This window comes from Archocentrus centrarchus, chromosome 10 (assembly GCF_007364275.1).
Source record: "Archocentrus centrarchus isolate MPI-CPG fArcCen1 chromosome 10, fArcCen1, whole genome shotgun sequence".
NCBI classification, from domain to species: domain Eukaryota; kingdom Metazoa; phylum Chordata; class Actinopteri; order Cichliformes; family Cichlidae; genus Archocentrus; species Archocentrus centrarchus.
Genome location: NC_044355.1, coordinates 20,172,217 through 20,189,599, shown reverse-complemented (window position 1 = coordinate 20,189,599; position 17,383 = coordinate 20,172,217). Strand labels below are relative to the sequence as shown.

General features: G+C 40.9%; 1 protein-coding gene across 11 annotated transcripts; it reads right to left on the bottom strand.

Moving 5' to 3' along the window:
* Positions 1-145: 145 nt before the first annotated feature.
* ogt.1 (O-linked N-acetylglucosamine (GlcNAc) transferase, tandem duplicate 1) lies at positions 146-13,450 on the bottom strand. 11 transcript variants are annotated; one of them, XM_030740115.1, is made up of 22 exons: positions 13,104-13,450; positions 11,703-11,883; positions 10,758-11,001; positions 10,555-10,623; positions 6,978-7,094; positions 6,801-6,880; positions 6,289-6,484; positions 6,051-6,191; positions 5,843-5,943; positions 5,275-5,428; positions 5,022-5,123; positions 4,724-4,921; positions 4,300-4,458; positions 4,102-4,191; positions 3,206-3,331; positions 2,913-3,083; positions 2,672-2,797; positions 2,411-2,581; positions 2,065-2,217; positions 1,677-1,947; positions 1,427-1,550; positions 146-1,333 (listed from the first exon to the last, which is right to left on the bottom strand). In XM_030740115.1, exons 1-22 carry the CDS (start codon positions 13,138-13,140, stop codon positions 1,153-1,155), a joined length of 3,192 nt encoding a protein of 1,063 aa, XP_030595975.1. In that variant the 5' UTR covers positions 13,141-13,450; the 3' UTR covers positions 146-1,152. The 11 variants fall into 11 exon arrangements, with proteins under 11 accessions (XP_030595975.1, XP_030595977.1, XP_030595976.1 ...); XM_030740117.1 differs by having other exon boundaries at positions 1,695-1,947; XM_030740116.1 differs by having other exon boundaries at positions 2,681-2,797.
* Between the last annotated feature and the right edge of the window lie 3,933 nt (positions 13,451-17,383).

Below are 17,383 nucleotides of genomic sequence, written 5' to 3'. Positions count from 1 at the left end.
CTCAACATAGGAAATAAAAGTTTTTATTGGTTCTGCAAACTCCAATACACCAAGAAAAGCACTGCTAAATTTAAATAAATATGATGTTTAATAAGGTGCTGTCAGTTTTTGGCAGCCCACTGATGATGGTTTAAGAAACAAAGGCTGCAAGTTTTCAGCTCTTTTATCATAAACTGTTCAAAATACCATACAGACTGATTGCCATCTCAATATTTATTATATATGGAGCCTCATGGCATCATTGACAGCATACAGGTAAACCAATAAAAAAACAAAAACAAAACTGCTTAGAAATACTTACCAGCCTGTTCCAGGTTTGCATGATTAAAATAAAAAAGAAACTATCAATGTATAAGGTCTGGAATCTAAAATGTAACCCCTTCCCAATGACTTAAATGGAATTCCTTTAATCTAGATTTGTCTGGTCATTTGAACAGGTAGAGAACTGATAATAGTCCCAATAATAAACAGTCCTGTAATAAACACAGTCCTTGCTTAATTAAAGTTGGCATTTGGAAGAAGTTGTCATCTCTTCAAGTTCTTCAAAACTTGCAAATCTACTCCTGCAGGTATAAGAAGAGCTTAAAACAAAATAAAGAGCAGTTGCAATTTATATTTTATAATTGCAAGTTAAAGCTGATGAAACATGTCAGGTACAATTTTCCATGGTGCAACACTGTCATTTTTAAAAACACACAACACTCTTAATCCATTTATAAATAGATCAACAAGACGGCTGGGAATTCTCTCCACAAGCTGCACTTAGTCCTGTATGCACAATGACAGAAGAAACTAAATCCACTGATCCAAGTACCAAACGGGAAGAAGGGCATTCACAATCCTTTCATGCTCACCAAAAACCATATACTGTGTTTTAGGACGAGAGTCTCAGAAGAGTTGCCTGAACGTCTCAGGATCATTCTGGCTCAGTTGATGCAGATGTGCGAGGCAACGATCAGTGTAATGGGTGACAAATATGAACATGTGTAGGCTCCTTGAAAACAAGAGTCCCATTAATAGTCAAGGAGAGCGGAACAGACAACAAAAGTTCGACGAGAAGGGGCTGGAGTGGAAACCGACCATTCAAACTATGGTGCTGATAAGGGTTAGAACTGGCTGGGAAAAGGGCAAAGAAATCGGCATGCTTCCAGTTCAAGAATTTTCACTAGCCTCTACTGCCTGGAATTTGACCAGGTGTTCTGGCTTGTTGCCATTGCTGTGGTGCTCCCACATCTGGAGATAGAGCCTCTCCAGGTCTATTGTGTACTGCTTGGTGTTGAAAAGAGGGCTGCAGATTCGTTGCTTCCAAACACGCGCTCTGACCATCTTAAGGCTACAGGAAGGAGAGAGAGTAATCAGAGTTGGCAGATGAAACAAACAGGATGACTTTTTAGGAAAAGGTAGTCAGATATATTTTTCTACTTACTATTCCATGTCAGAGCCCAGTTTGACTGCTATGTCCTCATAGTCCTGGCGACTTTGAGCTATTAGATCAGGGCAGCCCAGACAGTTGAGTTGTGAAGCAGCCACACGGGATGCAAGAGTCTCACCTAAACAGAGGCATCAATACAAAACAGATTTGACTTAACATTTTTTTCTTACAGATGTAATTGTTGTAAAAAATTTTGGCAATTTTTGCACTTTGTGTGATGGCAGCATCTGGTAGCCAAACCTACCCTGAATAGTATGCTCACCTGGCATGGTGACCATGGGTGTTCCAGCCCAGAGAACATCCATGCCTGTGGTATGACCATTGCACAGAGGAGTGTCTAGGCACACATCAGCAAGCTGGCCCCTTCTCACATGCTCCTCCTTGGGGGCCACAGGAGAGAAAATGATCCGAGAGCCTGGCAGACCCATGTTCTGAGCATACTGCTGGATGTTGGGCTCGCCAACTGCAGGGAAGCGAAGAAGCCACAATACACTGTTGGGAACGCGCTTCAGGATCTGCAACAACAGAAAAACATTAACAGATTTTAAAATTACACTCTTAAAACAGAAATCATTGCTTAGTTAAAGGAATCCTTAAAACGTCACTGTCATAATCAATTCTGTCCAACTTACATTGACCCACATCTGAAGCGTAGGAGGGTCAATCTTGTACAGCTGGTTGAAGTTGCAGTAGACAATGGAGTCCTCTGGGAGACCATACTGGGAACGGGTTGTCACAACGATTGTGCGTGGCACCTCCTCCCCAGTCGCAGCTTTGTTACTGATCTAAACATGAGGAATAAAAATATTGCTGTTCTTGGAACGACCGTAAAGCTTCTGCTTTCAAGTGTTTGTATCTGTGAAAGGTTGTTGCTTTTACAGAAGCATCTCACAATATACAGGGAAGTGACCAGAGTGCTCATTCACAGTCCCTAACATTTACATGACACACAAACAGCAAACAGCGTGCGGCTCTCACCTGTGTAGTGGCCAGACCATTGCTGACAGTGAAGCCATTGATTGTGACCTGGATTTGGCCTTGGTTGATCATGTTGATGATGGCTTCGGCTGCTGTGTTCATGGGAATTACAGGCATGGACAGCCCTCCATTGGTTTCCCCAGCAGATTCCTGGTTGTTGTCACACTTCATCTGCTCAATAAAAAGATGCTTTTAATCACCAAGCAGAATTACGGTTTCAGATTAAACATGTCTGTTTAATAAAAGGTTCGGGAAATTTACCTCACTCACCTTAATCACTTTGACATCTGGCAGACTGTCCAAGAAGGCCTTCAGATCAATACCATTAAGAACGATGCGGTTGTCAAAGATGTGTCCATTAGATTTGAAATCAATCACGGCCTTTTTCTGCAGGTCAAAGAAAAGAAGTTTTACAACACTGCAGTCATCACAAGTTTTAAGAAAACTTAAGACTTTTTTTTTTTTAGCTTTTAAACACAAATTTCAGTAAGGCTGGACTAACCTTGAGGTGAGGGAACATGTTGGCGTGGTCTCCAATGAAGAAGGTATTGGGCATGTAGGCAAGTTTCTCAGAATACTGTTCAGCCAATTCCATAGGTGATGTCTCCTTATCTGTGATGATGTAGTCCATGAAGGGAGCCCCACTGGTTCCAGGGTAACCCAGCCACATAGCCTATCAAAAGGGCAGAAATTATTTGTGCATTTTTCAATGCCAGTACACTGCACATACCTGTAAATATGGAAGTGTTATAAATCTCCAGGAGAGGCTAAAATAAACCACATGGAAGGGGTTACCTGAATGGGGGCAGGGCGGAGGGCAAAGAGCTCATTTCTGGCTCCCTTGGTGTATCCATTCATGTTGACCAGAATGTGGATTCCATCCTGGTGAATACGATCAGCTGCCTTGCCATTGCAAGGGATCTGGAAACAAAAGGTAACAGTTTATGTATGAATGGTGAGTGTTTCTGACAGCACATTGGCTGAAAGCTCCACCAAGTTAAAAATACAAATACTTTAGAGCTTATAAATATGCAGATACTGAGGCAACATATTATTGCAGTTACCTGTGAGTAGGGCTGTGCAATTAATCCTATCTTGATTTCAATTTCTATTTTGGCTACAAACGATCACAAAAACAGTGTAATCGACAAAAAAATGATTGTTATTAAAATGATTTATGATTCAGAGCAGAGTCCGAGTCTACCAATATTTGTCCCGCAGGTGTAATTAAAGCTGCACCGGACCCCAATTTGTCACCGAAAACCCTGCAAACCGATTCAACTCACGTCCCTACCAATGTGAATACGTGTACAGGATCTGTTTGTTGTGGTATTAAAATGTAAGAATTAATTTGGTCTAAATAACTTGGTCCTATTTCGTCTTAGTATTATTAGTCATGATAATTGGCATTACCTTTCTATTTATCTATTACTTGTGTTTGATTTATATTGTATTTATCTGTTGCAATTTATATATTTTTTATATTGTATTTATATTTTAATCATATATTCTGGTTTTTCTTTCAATTTAGTGTTTATTTTCAAGAGACTGTAGAAATGCACTAGATCTCAGGTATTCATTCTTCTCTAAGTGAAATAAATGCAGTGTGTTTACAAAGTGAGTAAATTTTATCGTGATTTCAATATCAACCAAACTAATTGCCCCCCCCCCCAATTATCGAGCAGCCGTACCTGTGAGAGGTCTGTGAAATGATGAGCTTCAGCGACCACTTTCACACGGAAGTTGGTACTGTCATCAGGACTGAGAGCATAGCAGAACACCTTTGGGGAAAAGAAAAAAATTATAAGCAAAGATTTCAAGTCAACTCTGTATCAATACACTGCATTATACATTTGCCACAAAAAGTAATTTTGAGAGTTAAAAATTACCTCAAATTTCTCAGGATTGTGCATTCCAGGAATGGACTGCATTAGATGGGAGGTCGGGTGATTGCCAAAGTCGGAGCTGACGTAGCCAATGCGCAGACGTCCACTGCTTGCTTTCAGATCCTTAGGATGCTCATAAGCAGGTTTATGCAGTGCATTTATCTGTGGAGCAAACAGTAGTATAAGAATACATGTAGACTTTTCTCTCCCAGTGTACAAGTTCAACTGACTGCATAAAAACTTCACCGTCTAACTGCAGATCATTTTTTACCCCATGCCTTCATCACTGCAAGCGACCCATTCACCACCAGCACGTCTACCTCTTTATACGCTGCCCATCCCTTACCTTCCCCATATCCCTGCAGGCACTGCCATCATCACCAGCCACCTTCCACCCTCCCAAAATATGAAATAAAGGTTTACTTGCTTTGATCATTGCGTGTACCTTGTCCAGGCAAAGGTTTCCATGGCGTTCAGCAATGGCCTTGCGGAAGCCGTGAGAGAGTGGATACAGCATGCTGTGGTGCGGGTGCACGGAGGGCAAGCGGTTCTTCTCCAGCTGGTCCGCCACAATGCTCACAAGCTTTTTCATCCGCTCATCATAGTCTGTCCAGTCGCACACAATCTGAAAACGTGGCGGGCATAAAAGCAGTCAGAAAATTTGTTCTGAAAGAACAGAAGTAAAAAAATAACAGGACAAAATCAGCATAAGAGCAGATGAACACCTGTAGGCAGTGCGCCAAGTTGCAGTAAGCATCGGGGAAGTCAGGCTTGAGTTTCAGGGCTGTGCGATAAGATGCAATAGCCTCTGGGATGTTTCCAGAATCCTAAAAAATAAATAAATTAATTAATTAAATGCTGCAAAAGCATAATAAACTAACACAAATGGGTAATAATATTCAGCTGCGTATTTAGGTGCAAGTCTACATTATGGAATTCTTAATTATACACGGAATGAATACGGTTAAATATTCCTACCTTGTGGATAGAGGCCAAATTACTGTGAGCATCAGCAAAGGCAGGGTTGATCTGGATGGCACGGGTGTAACACTGCAGAGCTCCCTGAACATCCTGCATTTCTTTCAGTGTATTGCCCATGTTTGAATAGGCATCTGCAAATGTTGGGCTGATTCTAAAATTCAGAGACCAGATGATTAAGTACATGAAAGACAACACTGCTCAGCTGTTAAGCTTTACATTCACAAAAGATTTTTACATCTTCACCAATTTCTAGAGAGTCAAGTGGCTTCATAGGAGTGGGTCTGAAATTGCTCGGTATTTGCAATATAGAGTGCAGCATATGGACTGTTTTATTTCCATGTACAAACTTGAGTTTCAATCAAATATACTCTGCCCTCAAAAATAAACAGAATTAAAAAAAATCCCAAGTGGAGCATAAAGTGGTGTACATGCCACAACCCCTATTTTCTAATCTTTTCTCCTCTCACTTTAATAAAAAAGTGTTTAAACGTGAGACCAACAGAAACTGAGTTTATATTTGAAAGAAGCCGAAGTCCACAGCTGTCTGTAGCATTCATTTACTAACCTGATAGCCTCCTTGTAGTGCATGAGAGCTTCCTGCAGTTTTCCCTGCTGCTGCAACACACTGGCCAGGTTAGAGTGCGCTGCTGCAAACTCTGGGAACACCTGATGAATAAGGTTTTATTCAGCACATGCTCATATTTACCACAATTGTGAATATTTTTATAAAACATACCAATTTGCACCGGAATATACAGTCTGACACAACTCACCTCTAAGGCTTTTCTGTAAAGTTGAACTGCCTCCTCAATGTACCCCTGCTCGCGCTTGATATTGGCCAAGTTGTTAAGGGAGTCAGCATGAGTTGGACACAAACGCAAAGCTGTGTTGTAGCACTCTTCTGCTTCAGACACCTGTTAAAGAAAATTGCACTTTTAAAGTTAATTTTAATAAGTGTTTAATGGACTTAAAGAAATCAGGAGATTTCTGGGACACACAAAAACACATTACATTTCCTTTCTCCTTTAGAGCATTTGCCAAATTGCAGTAGGCATCAGGAAAGTGGGGCTGCAATTCAATAGCCCGGCGGTAGGTGTCAATAGCCAGGTCAATGAGGCCCTGCTCATAGTACACGCAGGCCAGATTTCCATGGACAACTGCATGGTTGGGACTCAGACTCAGGGCTCTCAGGTATCCAGCCACAGCTCTGGAAATAAGATATGGATAAAAACTCTCAGTATTATGCAAATGAAATGATGTGGACAGAGACATGAACAGTGCAAATATTACAGTAACATTTCCACAGCTATTTCAGCACTTTTTAAAGTTATAAATGCTGCATAAATAACCCGTTTCAGCAGTTCTGTAGGCACAGCAAATCTGACCTGCCCACTACAAGCCCCAAGAACACAGACAAGGTGCCAAAACGGACACTGTTCCTGAGTTGCTAAAGTCCATGAGGGTGGTGCATTTACAGACAAAACATTTATTTAAAAAAAGAAAAAGTCATGATTTAGACTCACCTGTCAAAGATGCGGGCCTCCTTCAAAACATTGCCTAGATTGATGTATGCATCAAGGAAATTTGGATCCAGAGTCACTGCCTAAAATAAATCAATCAAGAAAGCTTTAAATATAAGGCACCTTAATGGGAGACCAATATACAGAGCTTGTGTTTAAAAAAATAATTATGTAGCTGACCTTTTCAAAATGGTGTATGGCGAGCCATATCTCTCCCTGGGCATTGAACACACAGCCCAAGTTGCTCCAAGCCACGGCAAAGTTGGGCTGAGTCTCAATGGCTTTCAGGTAACAAGCCTTCAGTGGGTTTAAAATAACCACAGGAAAGGAGAAGAGGCAGAATGGGGAAGGTATAGTATATAGAAAGAAGGATAGGGGTTGAGAGAGAAAAAAAAAAAAAAAAAAAAAGATTGAGAATAAAAGCAAGAGAAAACAAAAAGGGCAGAGAAAGATAAATTAGTGACAATTCTCCATGATGGCAAAAAGTGAGTCTACAGCATGGGCTCGCCTGCGCACAAGTCTGCCGCGCAAAGCTGCAAATGCTTTTTCCTACGCTGCGCGGATCCAACCAACACCCACACGTAGGCCCTCATCCTCCAGTTATGACCACATCCTCAACAAATTTAGTGATTTCTACACCCACTATAGTCTATTGCCCCACCCCGCCCTATAATAACAATGATCAGTTACAACAAAGTAACAGCAAATTAATTGTATAAATTCTCTTTATCGTCACACTCTTAAAATAATGGCCCAAGAAAGTTTAACAAAAGTGTTATTTTTGCCTAAATCATCATATTTTCAATGTTTGGTTCATTTTTTTTTGTCTTTTTCTGAAAAGCCTAAAAAAAAGACACAGGCCATTATTTTAAGAGGGTGACGATATTTAATGTTAGCAAGGGATCTCACAACCTGGTATGCTGGGCAGTTCGTGCAGGTGATAGTCCCTGTAATGCATGCGCAAGAAACACGAGCGCGCTGTGTGGGTCACCACTGCCACCACACCAATGCACCATAATATTGCTGCTTGCATGACTTTGCGCCTGGCAAAGGTTCTTCGCTGCTACGCTTGCTGAATGGCCAAGTGGAACAGCTGCAGACCAACAATCCCTGACAGAACACTTGCAACACCAGACTGGCACACACTCGGCACCCTTAAAATACCTCTGAATACAGAGAGAGAGATCAAGCAGTGGTTAAATGTAAAAACAAGACAATTACACTGCTACTTGTAAAAAACTTGTTTAAAAAAAGCCAATTATGTTTGAAATTTAGGGGCTCTTGGGAGCCAGGCTGGTTGCGAGCGGGGAGAGGTCCACAACTAACAGGCCAAAGGGAATGAAGGGTATGGGGGAGTCGCACGCTTGCGCTTTCCGCCTTTTTGGTTGCTTGAAGGACATCGCTGCGCAGCCCCTGCGCTACTGCAGACTCACAGCGCACTATCTGCATGATCATCAGAACGCTGCAACTCCAAATAAAGAAGGGAAATCAAAACAAAACAGGAAAAATAACCAAAATGTAAGAGTTAGAGGGTTCTTACTTGTTTTTCATGATTAATGCTTCCAAATCCAAGTTTGTTTTTACTTAATATAAAACTGGGAAATTAGTATAGCATATTTTAAGAAATGCTTACTTTAATTTTTTAAAATTTATTTAAATTTTTTTTCTCTTTTGCTCTTCAAAAGGAAGCAACAAGACAGAGGAGCTCAAGCATGAAGTAAGGTGGTTTTTCTTTTGTTGGCAGTTACAAACCCGTTACCATATTTTTGGACTTTGTCAGAGTGGTGGCCGCAGCTGGCTGGAAGAAGAGGAGAGGACTGAGGCTGCCCTAGTGTTCCTTTCCGCCAGGCACCTACGCAGGAATAGTGTCACCCACCTGAAACCTTCTAAATAACAATATCAGTTGTGGAAAAACCAAAAGAGACAAAATCAGAAAACAAGATCGTTAGTAAAAGTTCTCAAACAACACATTTTTTAAATATGGAAATTAAAAACACGTTCTTCCAAATCACAAACAAAAACTATAATACTAGTCTTAGTTTTCATTCATGCAAATGAATGTTTCATTTCAAAGAAAAAAGGAATGCTTTAGGGGTAACTGGAAGGGAAGAAAGGCTTTGATCTGTACAGTTCCAGGGAAAGTCAGGCTTCAAGTTTTCCTTTAATTCAGTTTTTATGTCACACTACAGGAGGGCAGTTACTGGCTTGATCTTGCCCAAATGAACTGATCCCATTTCTTTGGGAATAATATTACATATTTAAAGAAAAAGGGAAGAAGTATTAATCATGGCTTTTCTTTTTTTCTTTTAGCATTTTCATGAAATATTTAGAAAACTTTGATTTCTTTATCCTGGCCTGCTTTCTTGAGTCCTGGCCAATGGAGAAAAGTCTGTGGTTTAATTATTTGTATCTAGAAGCCTCCACAGCTCTGAAATAAAGAGGTCATCGCTGTTGTTGCGCGTGCTTCTGTCTTTCTAACCCAGCATCTGACGCAGGCGGTGGAGTACATATAGTAAGCTGTCTGCCTGACACCATTTGGGCCACTTTAAGCCATGTGAGAATGAGTTCTCTTAAATCCATACATTCAGTTAACCATTCAAAAGCAGTGGATATCAGAAGAGATAACCAGCTGGATAAAAACAAATCAAATGGATCCAAAAAATTATGGATGTACATGCGCAGAAAAGCACTGTTGGGAAAGTGCTTAAGCACAGATTATATTCAAAGTGAAGGGTCAGGAAGACAGCTTTGAGCGCGCACACTCCACCAATCCTCAGCAAGCGCGCGGGGGGCGGAGCGACAGAGCTGGGGAGCTTGTGACTCCCTGATGCTCCTCCCCACTCCTTTACCCCCCTCTAGCACGAAATAAGATGGCCTGTAACCAGCAGGACAACTCCATATCTGCAGATTTGACCCAACACTCAGGTACACCCCCACCCCCACCCCCACCCCAAATATAGACACATTTAAAAGTGACAAATTGAAGTGTAGCACCAGGGGGGGGGAAAAAACAACCCAAACTGACAGCAAACTGAGAAGAACTTGTCATGGGGGACTTGAAAAACAATACAGGAGTATAGTAGTTAGGTTAGAAACCATCTTATCTTTTGCACTGCAAAGATAAACTAACTTCGCATCAGTTCATATTTTCTTCAAAGACCGAGCCAGCGTTTTTCCTCCAAAATAAAACTTTATGGAAATGCATGGGCCGAAGTTTGTTCTGCTCTGAGAATTTAGAAACTCCAGCCTTTCTTCCTGAAGGGGAAGGACTGATCTCTGATAAGAGGTCTGTGTAAAGCAAAGGAGACTGGGACTAAAAGGTGATACAGGGTGGGGACAAATGTAATGTGTATACTATACTGAAAAATAAAATAAAATAAAAAATGAAAGCTGTCTAAAAAGTAAACTGAAAACCTTTGTGCATTATGATTTAAAAAAAAAAAAAAAGATTGCTTTATATGGGTATTGACCCATTCCGGTCCTTCCAAAAAGTTTATACTAAAGGGCGAGAAGCTCACTGCAGCTCTGAAAAAAATGAGACGATGCTACCATTTTCTGTCTTTCACATATGTGAGGGGGTTGAATGGAAAGGACTCTGCTTTAAAAATGTCAGAGGAGAAAGGAAAAACATCTATGGCCTTAGTGAGTGACACTAAAAACAAAATTTATGGACAAGAAAGAAACAAAACAAAAAGGATCATCTACAACAAAAATACAAGCACCACATCTAAATCTACGCCAGCCCGCTGTAACGTACCTTGGCCTCTTCCAAACGCCCGAGGGCTTTAAGTAAATTGCCCAAGTCACTGCGCACACAATACAGATCCTGAGGAGAGAGGGAAGAAAAAAAATTACTAGTGCAATAAACTGCTGATTTGTGATTACTCCACATACATGTATAGCATAGTAGCACATAAGATTTGGCCATCAATAAAAAATAAATTAAAAAAATTCACTTACAGGGTTGTACTGTAATGCTGACACATAAGCCTGCACTGCTCCCTCCATATCTCCTGCGGCCACCAGAGCTGCAGCCAGGTTGATGTACCCGTCAATAAAATCTGGCTTCAGTCTCAGCGCATGGCGATAATGCTCTATGGCCTCCTGCAGTTGCCCACGCTCCTTGTACACATTCCCCAGGTTGGAGTAGGCCTCGGCCAGCATTGGGTTCTGCTTGATGGCCAAGGTACTGAAGTGAGCAGACCTGCAGGGTTAGATTAGGCACAGAGCAGTTACACTCAAGAACAGGGGGCCTGGCATAGCTGGTTCAAAGCAACAGCAAGGTGCACGATGTGAAGAGGAGAAAATTCTTTTAAGGTGCATAGTTAAATATGATGAAAATCCTGAAGATATTAAAAACACATTAACGCGACACACATTACACCAGCGTACCAACTGTTTATTCAAATGTCTATCATGCAAACTAATTCTCCTGCAGGCAGTACAGCCCAACAGATGTTATGATGCAAACATTGCAAAAGAACAGAACCATATTGACTTTGCTTATCACATCTGAATCCATGAGCTCAACAGTTTTTGGGTAAACAATGAAAGCATATCAGTTAATAACTTTAGCATGTTTCTCATTGTTGAATGGCAAATTCAACTGCATTATATTTTGTAGTACACTGCTGGCATTGTACCACATTTAAGGATTTGAAAGTGAAAAATAAAGTTTAACCCTGTAACTTGAGAGACCCAAGCACCTGCAAAGAAAGGTTATGCTCCCACCACCAGCAATGCACAAACCCACATTAAACCAAATAACAGGATTTGCACAAGAGAGCTCAGCTGCTCCACAGACTCCCCAGGTTAGCTGTGTGCACTCAAAGCCAGAAGACCCATTTTTCTCTGCTACTTCCATGTCACATGCTCAGTGTGTTTTCCACCCCCCCAACACCTCACCTGTCGAGTCTTCGACACTGGAAGTGGATGGAGGACAGGAGCAATAGCACGCCTGTGTTATCGGGCTCCTGCCTCCACAGCTGCATGCAGTGGCGCTCAGCTGCCTCAAAATCCCCGGACTGATACTCCCGGTGCGCCAGCTCGGCCAACCCTTGGAAGGAAAGCATACGTTTTGTTGGTTCTGGAGCACCAACATAAGCCAAGGAGGGGGGAAAACAACATGTTAGAGGTGATGGAAGAAATTAAATCAGACAAATGATAACAAAATAAAAAAAGGGGCACAAATGCTTTTATTAAAGAATAATGACTAACAATTTGAACTCAACAGAAAAAGCAATGGAATAAAGTGGTGAACTTGTGATGTACATTTGGGGATTTTACATTTTATTGTGTTGAGGGAGGGTCACAAAGTTTTAACAAATGCAAAATTTGGAGCAAAAAATGTATGAAATGAGGATACAAAAACAGGTAGGTGGATGAAATAGTGGGAAAGGGTTTGGGGAAAATCCTGGATTTCAGAAGTTAAGTAATTTCACATGTCAAAAATCACACTTTTGAAACCACAAATAACTGTACTTATAACTTACTACTACTAATGATGTACACCAGCGGGGTGAAATGGTTTTTTTTTTTAAGGAGTGGCATAGAGACCATAAAGCCACAGGCACAGCACACACGGATACAACTGTTAAAATTGCAGTAGATCCGGTTTGCTCAAGCATTCATGACAATTAGATAACAATACACGTGAGAAGGATGTACAGATTAAATTACTTAACCCACAAATCACAATGCAAGAATTAGCAGCCAGGCAAAACTGCCGAGTTTGAGGACATTCTAGTATCAATGTCACTGATAACCTTTGGAATGAAAAACTACCATTAACCTTGGCTATCTGCGCCGAGTGGTGAGGCACGCAGGGCCGCTTTCAGTAGCAGGGCCCCCGGTAACCAATGGCGAAGACATCTTAGGCGCATTCGGGCTAACGTAGCTGTAAACTGCGACCCTTAAACACGGAACCCATTGCGCAAATGCTGCACTCTCGAAAAGATTTATAGTTGAATGTATATATACGTTAAAGTGGAACTAGCAGATCATTTTAAATGATACCTTGACGCAGACCTGTGCTAACTGCTAAACTACGCTAACGTTAGCTTTAGCGCTCTTATTGTCGAGACGAAAGGCAGAAATTGAGCCCACGTTGCCAGCGATATCCTGTTCAGTCATGCTGCAAAAAAGGCTACTTTACTAAAAACATGGTTTAAAAAAATATATAGTTTCCTGAATTTTGTAAGATACTAGCTCGAGCGCATCTAATGAAAGAACCGACACAGAGGACCATCTTCCCAGCTTGCCATGCCTACTTTCTATGTGGCACTAGTTTAAATAAAAGCAGCAAACCTGTGCTGTCGGCCACGTTTCCCACTGAGCTCGCCATCTCCTCGGTCTTCGTGTCTTGTACGGTGGTCGTCAATGTGTCCTCTAGCAGATAACAATTTCAGAGAAAAAATTGCGACGAGCCGCAAACACGTTGCCTTGATAGCTATGCGGTTACCTAACCTACTGTCCTAACGTAGTTTTTTTTTTTTCCTACTGCAGTAAATGTAGATCTTGCAGTAGTTAGTATACAGTTGGATAATAATTAATCGACAGTCTTTTTGTTAAGAGCTCTCTATTTTTAAGCTTACATGTTATGTGCCGCTTGTTTAATGGCTCATTCTAGCTTTCCCCTCAAAACAAAGCAGCAGCGGATCATAAAATGGCGAGATGGGTGGAACTCGTTTTTCATAGAAACTAGATCCGCGCACCGCCGTTACCGAAAAACGTGTGTACAACTGTAATAAAAGTCGTAGTTAGTAACATAAAAATGTTTCAGGAGATTTGTGATTAAACTCTTGTTTCTTTATCACGTATTATACGTTTGGTAAAGAAAAACAGCACACACATTAGGAATGATACCACGCGGAAGAACACATTGGTGCAGTGAGACAGAGTGCAAATGGAAAGCGGCACCAGAGAGCCGTATTTCCTGCGGATTGTAACGCGTTACCACAGCCACGAGTCTGACGTGCAGACTGTACACTTAAAAAAAAAAAAAAAAAAAGTAATGATGATGGGTAAGTAATAAATGATGTGGGATATTGACATTATATAATAATGGATGAGTTAAGCACACATTTGAATAGTTCTGTGTAAGTTATAAAATTCACATGTACTCAGCTGTACTGGATTATAGATCAATCCGGTTCCTAAAATGCGATGCAGGAAGTGTGCCGGCTACAAAAGAAAAACTGTGCAAACAAATTATCCAGTGCTGTAAAAAAAAGTATATGTCTCCTTCCTGATTTCTTTTGCTTTTCTTGCATATTTGTCGCACCTAAATGTTTCAGATCGACAAATTTTAATATTTGAAGATGATAACGTGTGAATACAAACTGCAGTTTTTAAATGATGATTTCATTTATTAAGGAAAAAAAAAAATAAAAAACTATCCAAACCAACCTGGCCCTGTGTGAAAAAGTAAGTACCCCCCTAAACCTAATAACTGGTTGTGCCACCATTGGCAGCAAGAACTGCAATCAAGTGTTTGTGATAACTGGCAATGAGTCTTTCACATCACTGTGGAGGAATTTTGGCCCACTCTTTGCAGAATTGTTTTAGTTCAGCCACATTGGAGGGTTTTTGGTGCATCAAGGGTCTGTTTAAGGTCATGACAAAGCATCTCAATCTGATTTAAGTTCGGACTTTGATTAGGCCACTTCAAAACCTTAGTTTTATTTATTTATTTATTTTAACATTCACTGGTGGACTTGCTGGTGTGTTTCAGATCATCGTCCTGCTGCACAACCCAAGTGTGCTTAATTTTCAGGTCATTAACTAATGGCCGGGCGTTCTCCTTCAGGATCTTCTGGTAGACAGCAGAATTCAAGGTTCCATCAACTACGGCAAGTCGTCCAGGTCCTGAAGAGCAAAGCAGCCCCAGACCATCACACTATCACCACCATGTTTGACTGTTGGTATGATGTTCTTTTAATGAAATGCTGTGTTAGTTTTACTCAGATGTAACGGGACGCAAACCATACAAACCTTGTCTCATCAGTCCAAAGAATATTTCCCAAAAGGAAAATGTGAGACGAGCCTTTTTGTTTGTTCTGGTCAGCGGTGGTTTTCTCCTTGGAACTCTCCCATAGATGCCATTTTTGCCCAGTCTCTTTCTTATTGTTGAATCATGAACACTGACTTTAACTGAGGTGTGTGAGGCCTGCAGGTCTTTAGATGTTGTTCTGGGTTCTTTTGTGACCTCCATTATGAGTAATCTTGGTAGGCTGGCCACTCCAGGGAGGGTTCACCACTGTTTCAAGTTTTTATCCATTTGTGAATAATGGCTCTCATCGTCATAGGGCAAGAGGCAGGGTGCACTCTGGACTGGTGGCCAGCCTGTCACAGGGCTAACACAGAAAGAGACAGACAACCATCACACTCACATTCACACTGATAAACGGAAGAAAATGGATGGATGGATGGATGGATGGATCTCGTGGTGGTTCTCTGGAGTCCCAAAGCCTTACAAATGGCTTTATAACCCTTTTCAGACTGGCAGATGTAAATGACTTTGTTCTTTCTTTAGATTGTGACATGATGTGTTGCTCTTTGAGATCTTTTAGCCTGCTTCACTTTGTCACACAGGTTCTATTTAAGTGATTTCTCGATTCATCAGTTCTGGCAGTAATCAGGCCTGTGTGTGGCTACTGAAATTTAATTCAGCTTTCCAAAAATGTTGTTAATCACACTTAATTTATGATTTAACAAGGGGGGCAATTACTTTCTCACACAGGGCCAGATAGGGTTGGATATTTAATGAAATCATCATTTAAAAACTGCATTTTGTATTCACTCGGGTTATCTTTGTCTAACATCAGAATTTGTTTGATGATCTAAAACATGTAAGTGTGACAAATAAGCAATCGCTAAGAAACCAGCAAAGGGGCAAATGCTTTATACTATACACCTATATGTAACTGGGCATTCTTTAGCAAGCAGACCAGGGAAAATGCTAGAAAGTTATAAGGAATGGAAAATAATTTCAAAGGTATTTGTTTGGGACAATGTTACACAATATGACGTTGTTCCATTGTGGGAGAAAGAGGATGGGGTTTACAGTTTGTTTGTTTTCCTTTTTATCCCAATTATTTCTAAATTCAATTCAATACCTGCAAGAGTTCCTGTCACAAGAGGTACCGTTCTAGTTCAGAATCTGAATTAATTAATTGAATATATTGTAAATTGCATACAATTTTGTAAAATACAATATGTAAATTGAATTATATATAATTTCAAAATGTTTTTATGGGATAGTCAGTCAGTTTAGCTGCACAAGCTGCACTGCGTGTGGCTTTTTGGTGCGACTGTTGTACAGGATTCACGATCACCAACAGAGGGCAACCTTTGTAAACCCATCTCCAAGAAACAGCTCTGGAGCCTTGCAGAGTGGCCTAAGGCATTCTGCTTTAGATCTTTTTTTATTTCTGCAATTCCAAAATGTGTGGCTATAGATGGAAATATGATGCATTCGACTATTAAGAAGAACAAGAGTCCTTTCTTAATTTTTAAAGCATCACATCAACCAACATTTAGTAAAAATTGTGTTTTCAAATTAAATAATTATCTCTTTATGCAATATATTTATTGCATCACTTTTGAGGATGTGGCCCAGTAAATGTGGGTAATTAATATGGCATTTCTGCTTAAAGATGTTAAAAAGGGGGGCTACAGCCTGCTGCACCCCAGTTTTTCCCATCGCCCCTCTATGGGAAAGCAGCTGACATCACTGCCCATGTTGGTTTTGCTCTGTGTGCTCAAAGCATGCATAGGGCGCTGGGTTTGTGTACTCTTCTTCACGTTCCTCTGCATTGCTCTCACTCTTCACACTGCTTCGTCGGCCACTTGTGCACGGGATGATGTCATGGGTACCATGTGTCTATGGCGATTGAATGTGACATGCTTTATCTTTGTGCAGGCTACAGTCACAAGGAAGGCAGTCAGTGTGAACGCATCTTCCTTTGCTGAAAGGGTCAGAAAACAGACCCTGCTTTCACACGAGCTATTTTAGGAAGCGTGCGAGAGCAAGGGGTTCAGTCACACGTCAATTTAGATATGCTGATATCAAAATCACAGCAAAGCCCGGGGATATTTGGAGTCTGTTGTGATGCTAAAATGCCAGCTCAGAAAATTCTGCCATCGAATGAGTGCCCTAAATTATTTCAGCCCATTTATTTTCGGATAAGATCCAGTCCAGTACAAGCTGGTGACCCACATTATTAGTAGTGTTTTGGAATGCTTTCCTCAATGTGGGGCTACCTAAGGGCACAGAGGGAGTCACCTATTATGCTCATTTCCAGCTCTTTATTTTTATTCTATGGGCTCCAATACTGTAGCTTTGCATTCATTTTCTTAAGCACTTATCCAGTTCATGGTCATGGGGGTGCTGGAGCCTGTCCCATCTGTCCAACCCTAGACTGGTTCAGAACTCCATGATTCACAGTTAAAAATAATTGTATTATCCTATAATGGGCATTGATGCAGCCCCTCAGCTCAAGCCTGTTTTTGCTCCTCTTCCTTTAAACCAGAGATGGCTACATCAAGGATATATGTTCTTACTGACACCATATAAGAAACTCTGT

What these genes read in the sequence shown, in the direction of transcription:
- ogt.1 (XM_030740115.1), bottom strand. Translation starts at nt 13,140, where the DNA reads ATGGCGAGCTCAGTGGGAAACGTGGCCGACAGCACAG. An exon ending in AAACGTGGCCGACAGCACAG is followed by an intron (nt 11,884 to 13,103) that starts GTTTGCTGCTTT and finishes TTGGTGCTCCAG; the next exon opens with AACCAACAAAACGTATGCTT. An exon ending in ATTTGGCCTCTATCCACAAG is followed by an intron (nt 5,124 to 5,274) that starts GTAGGAATATTT and finishes TTTATTTTTTAG; the next exon opens with GATTCTGGAAACATCCCAGA.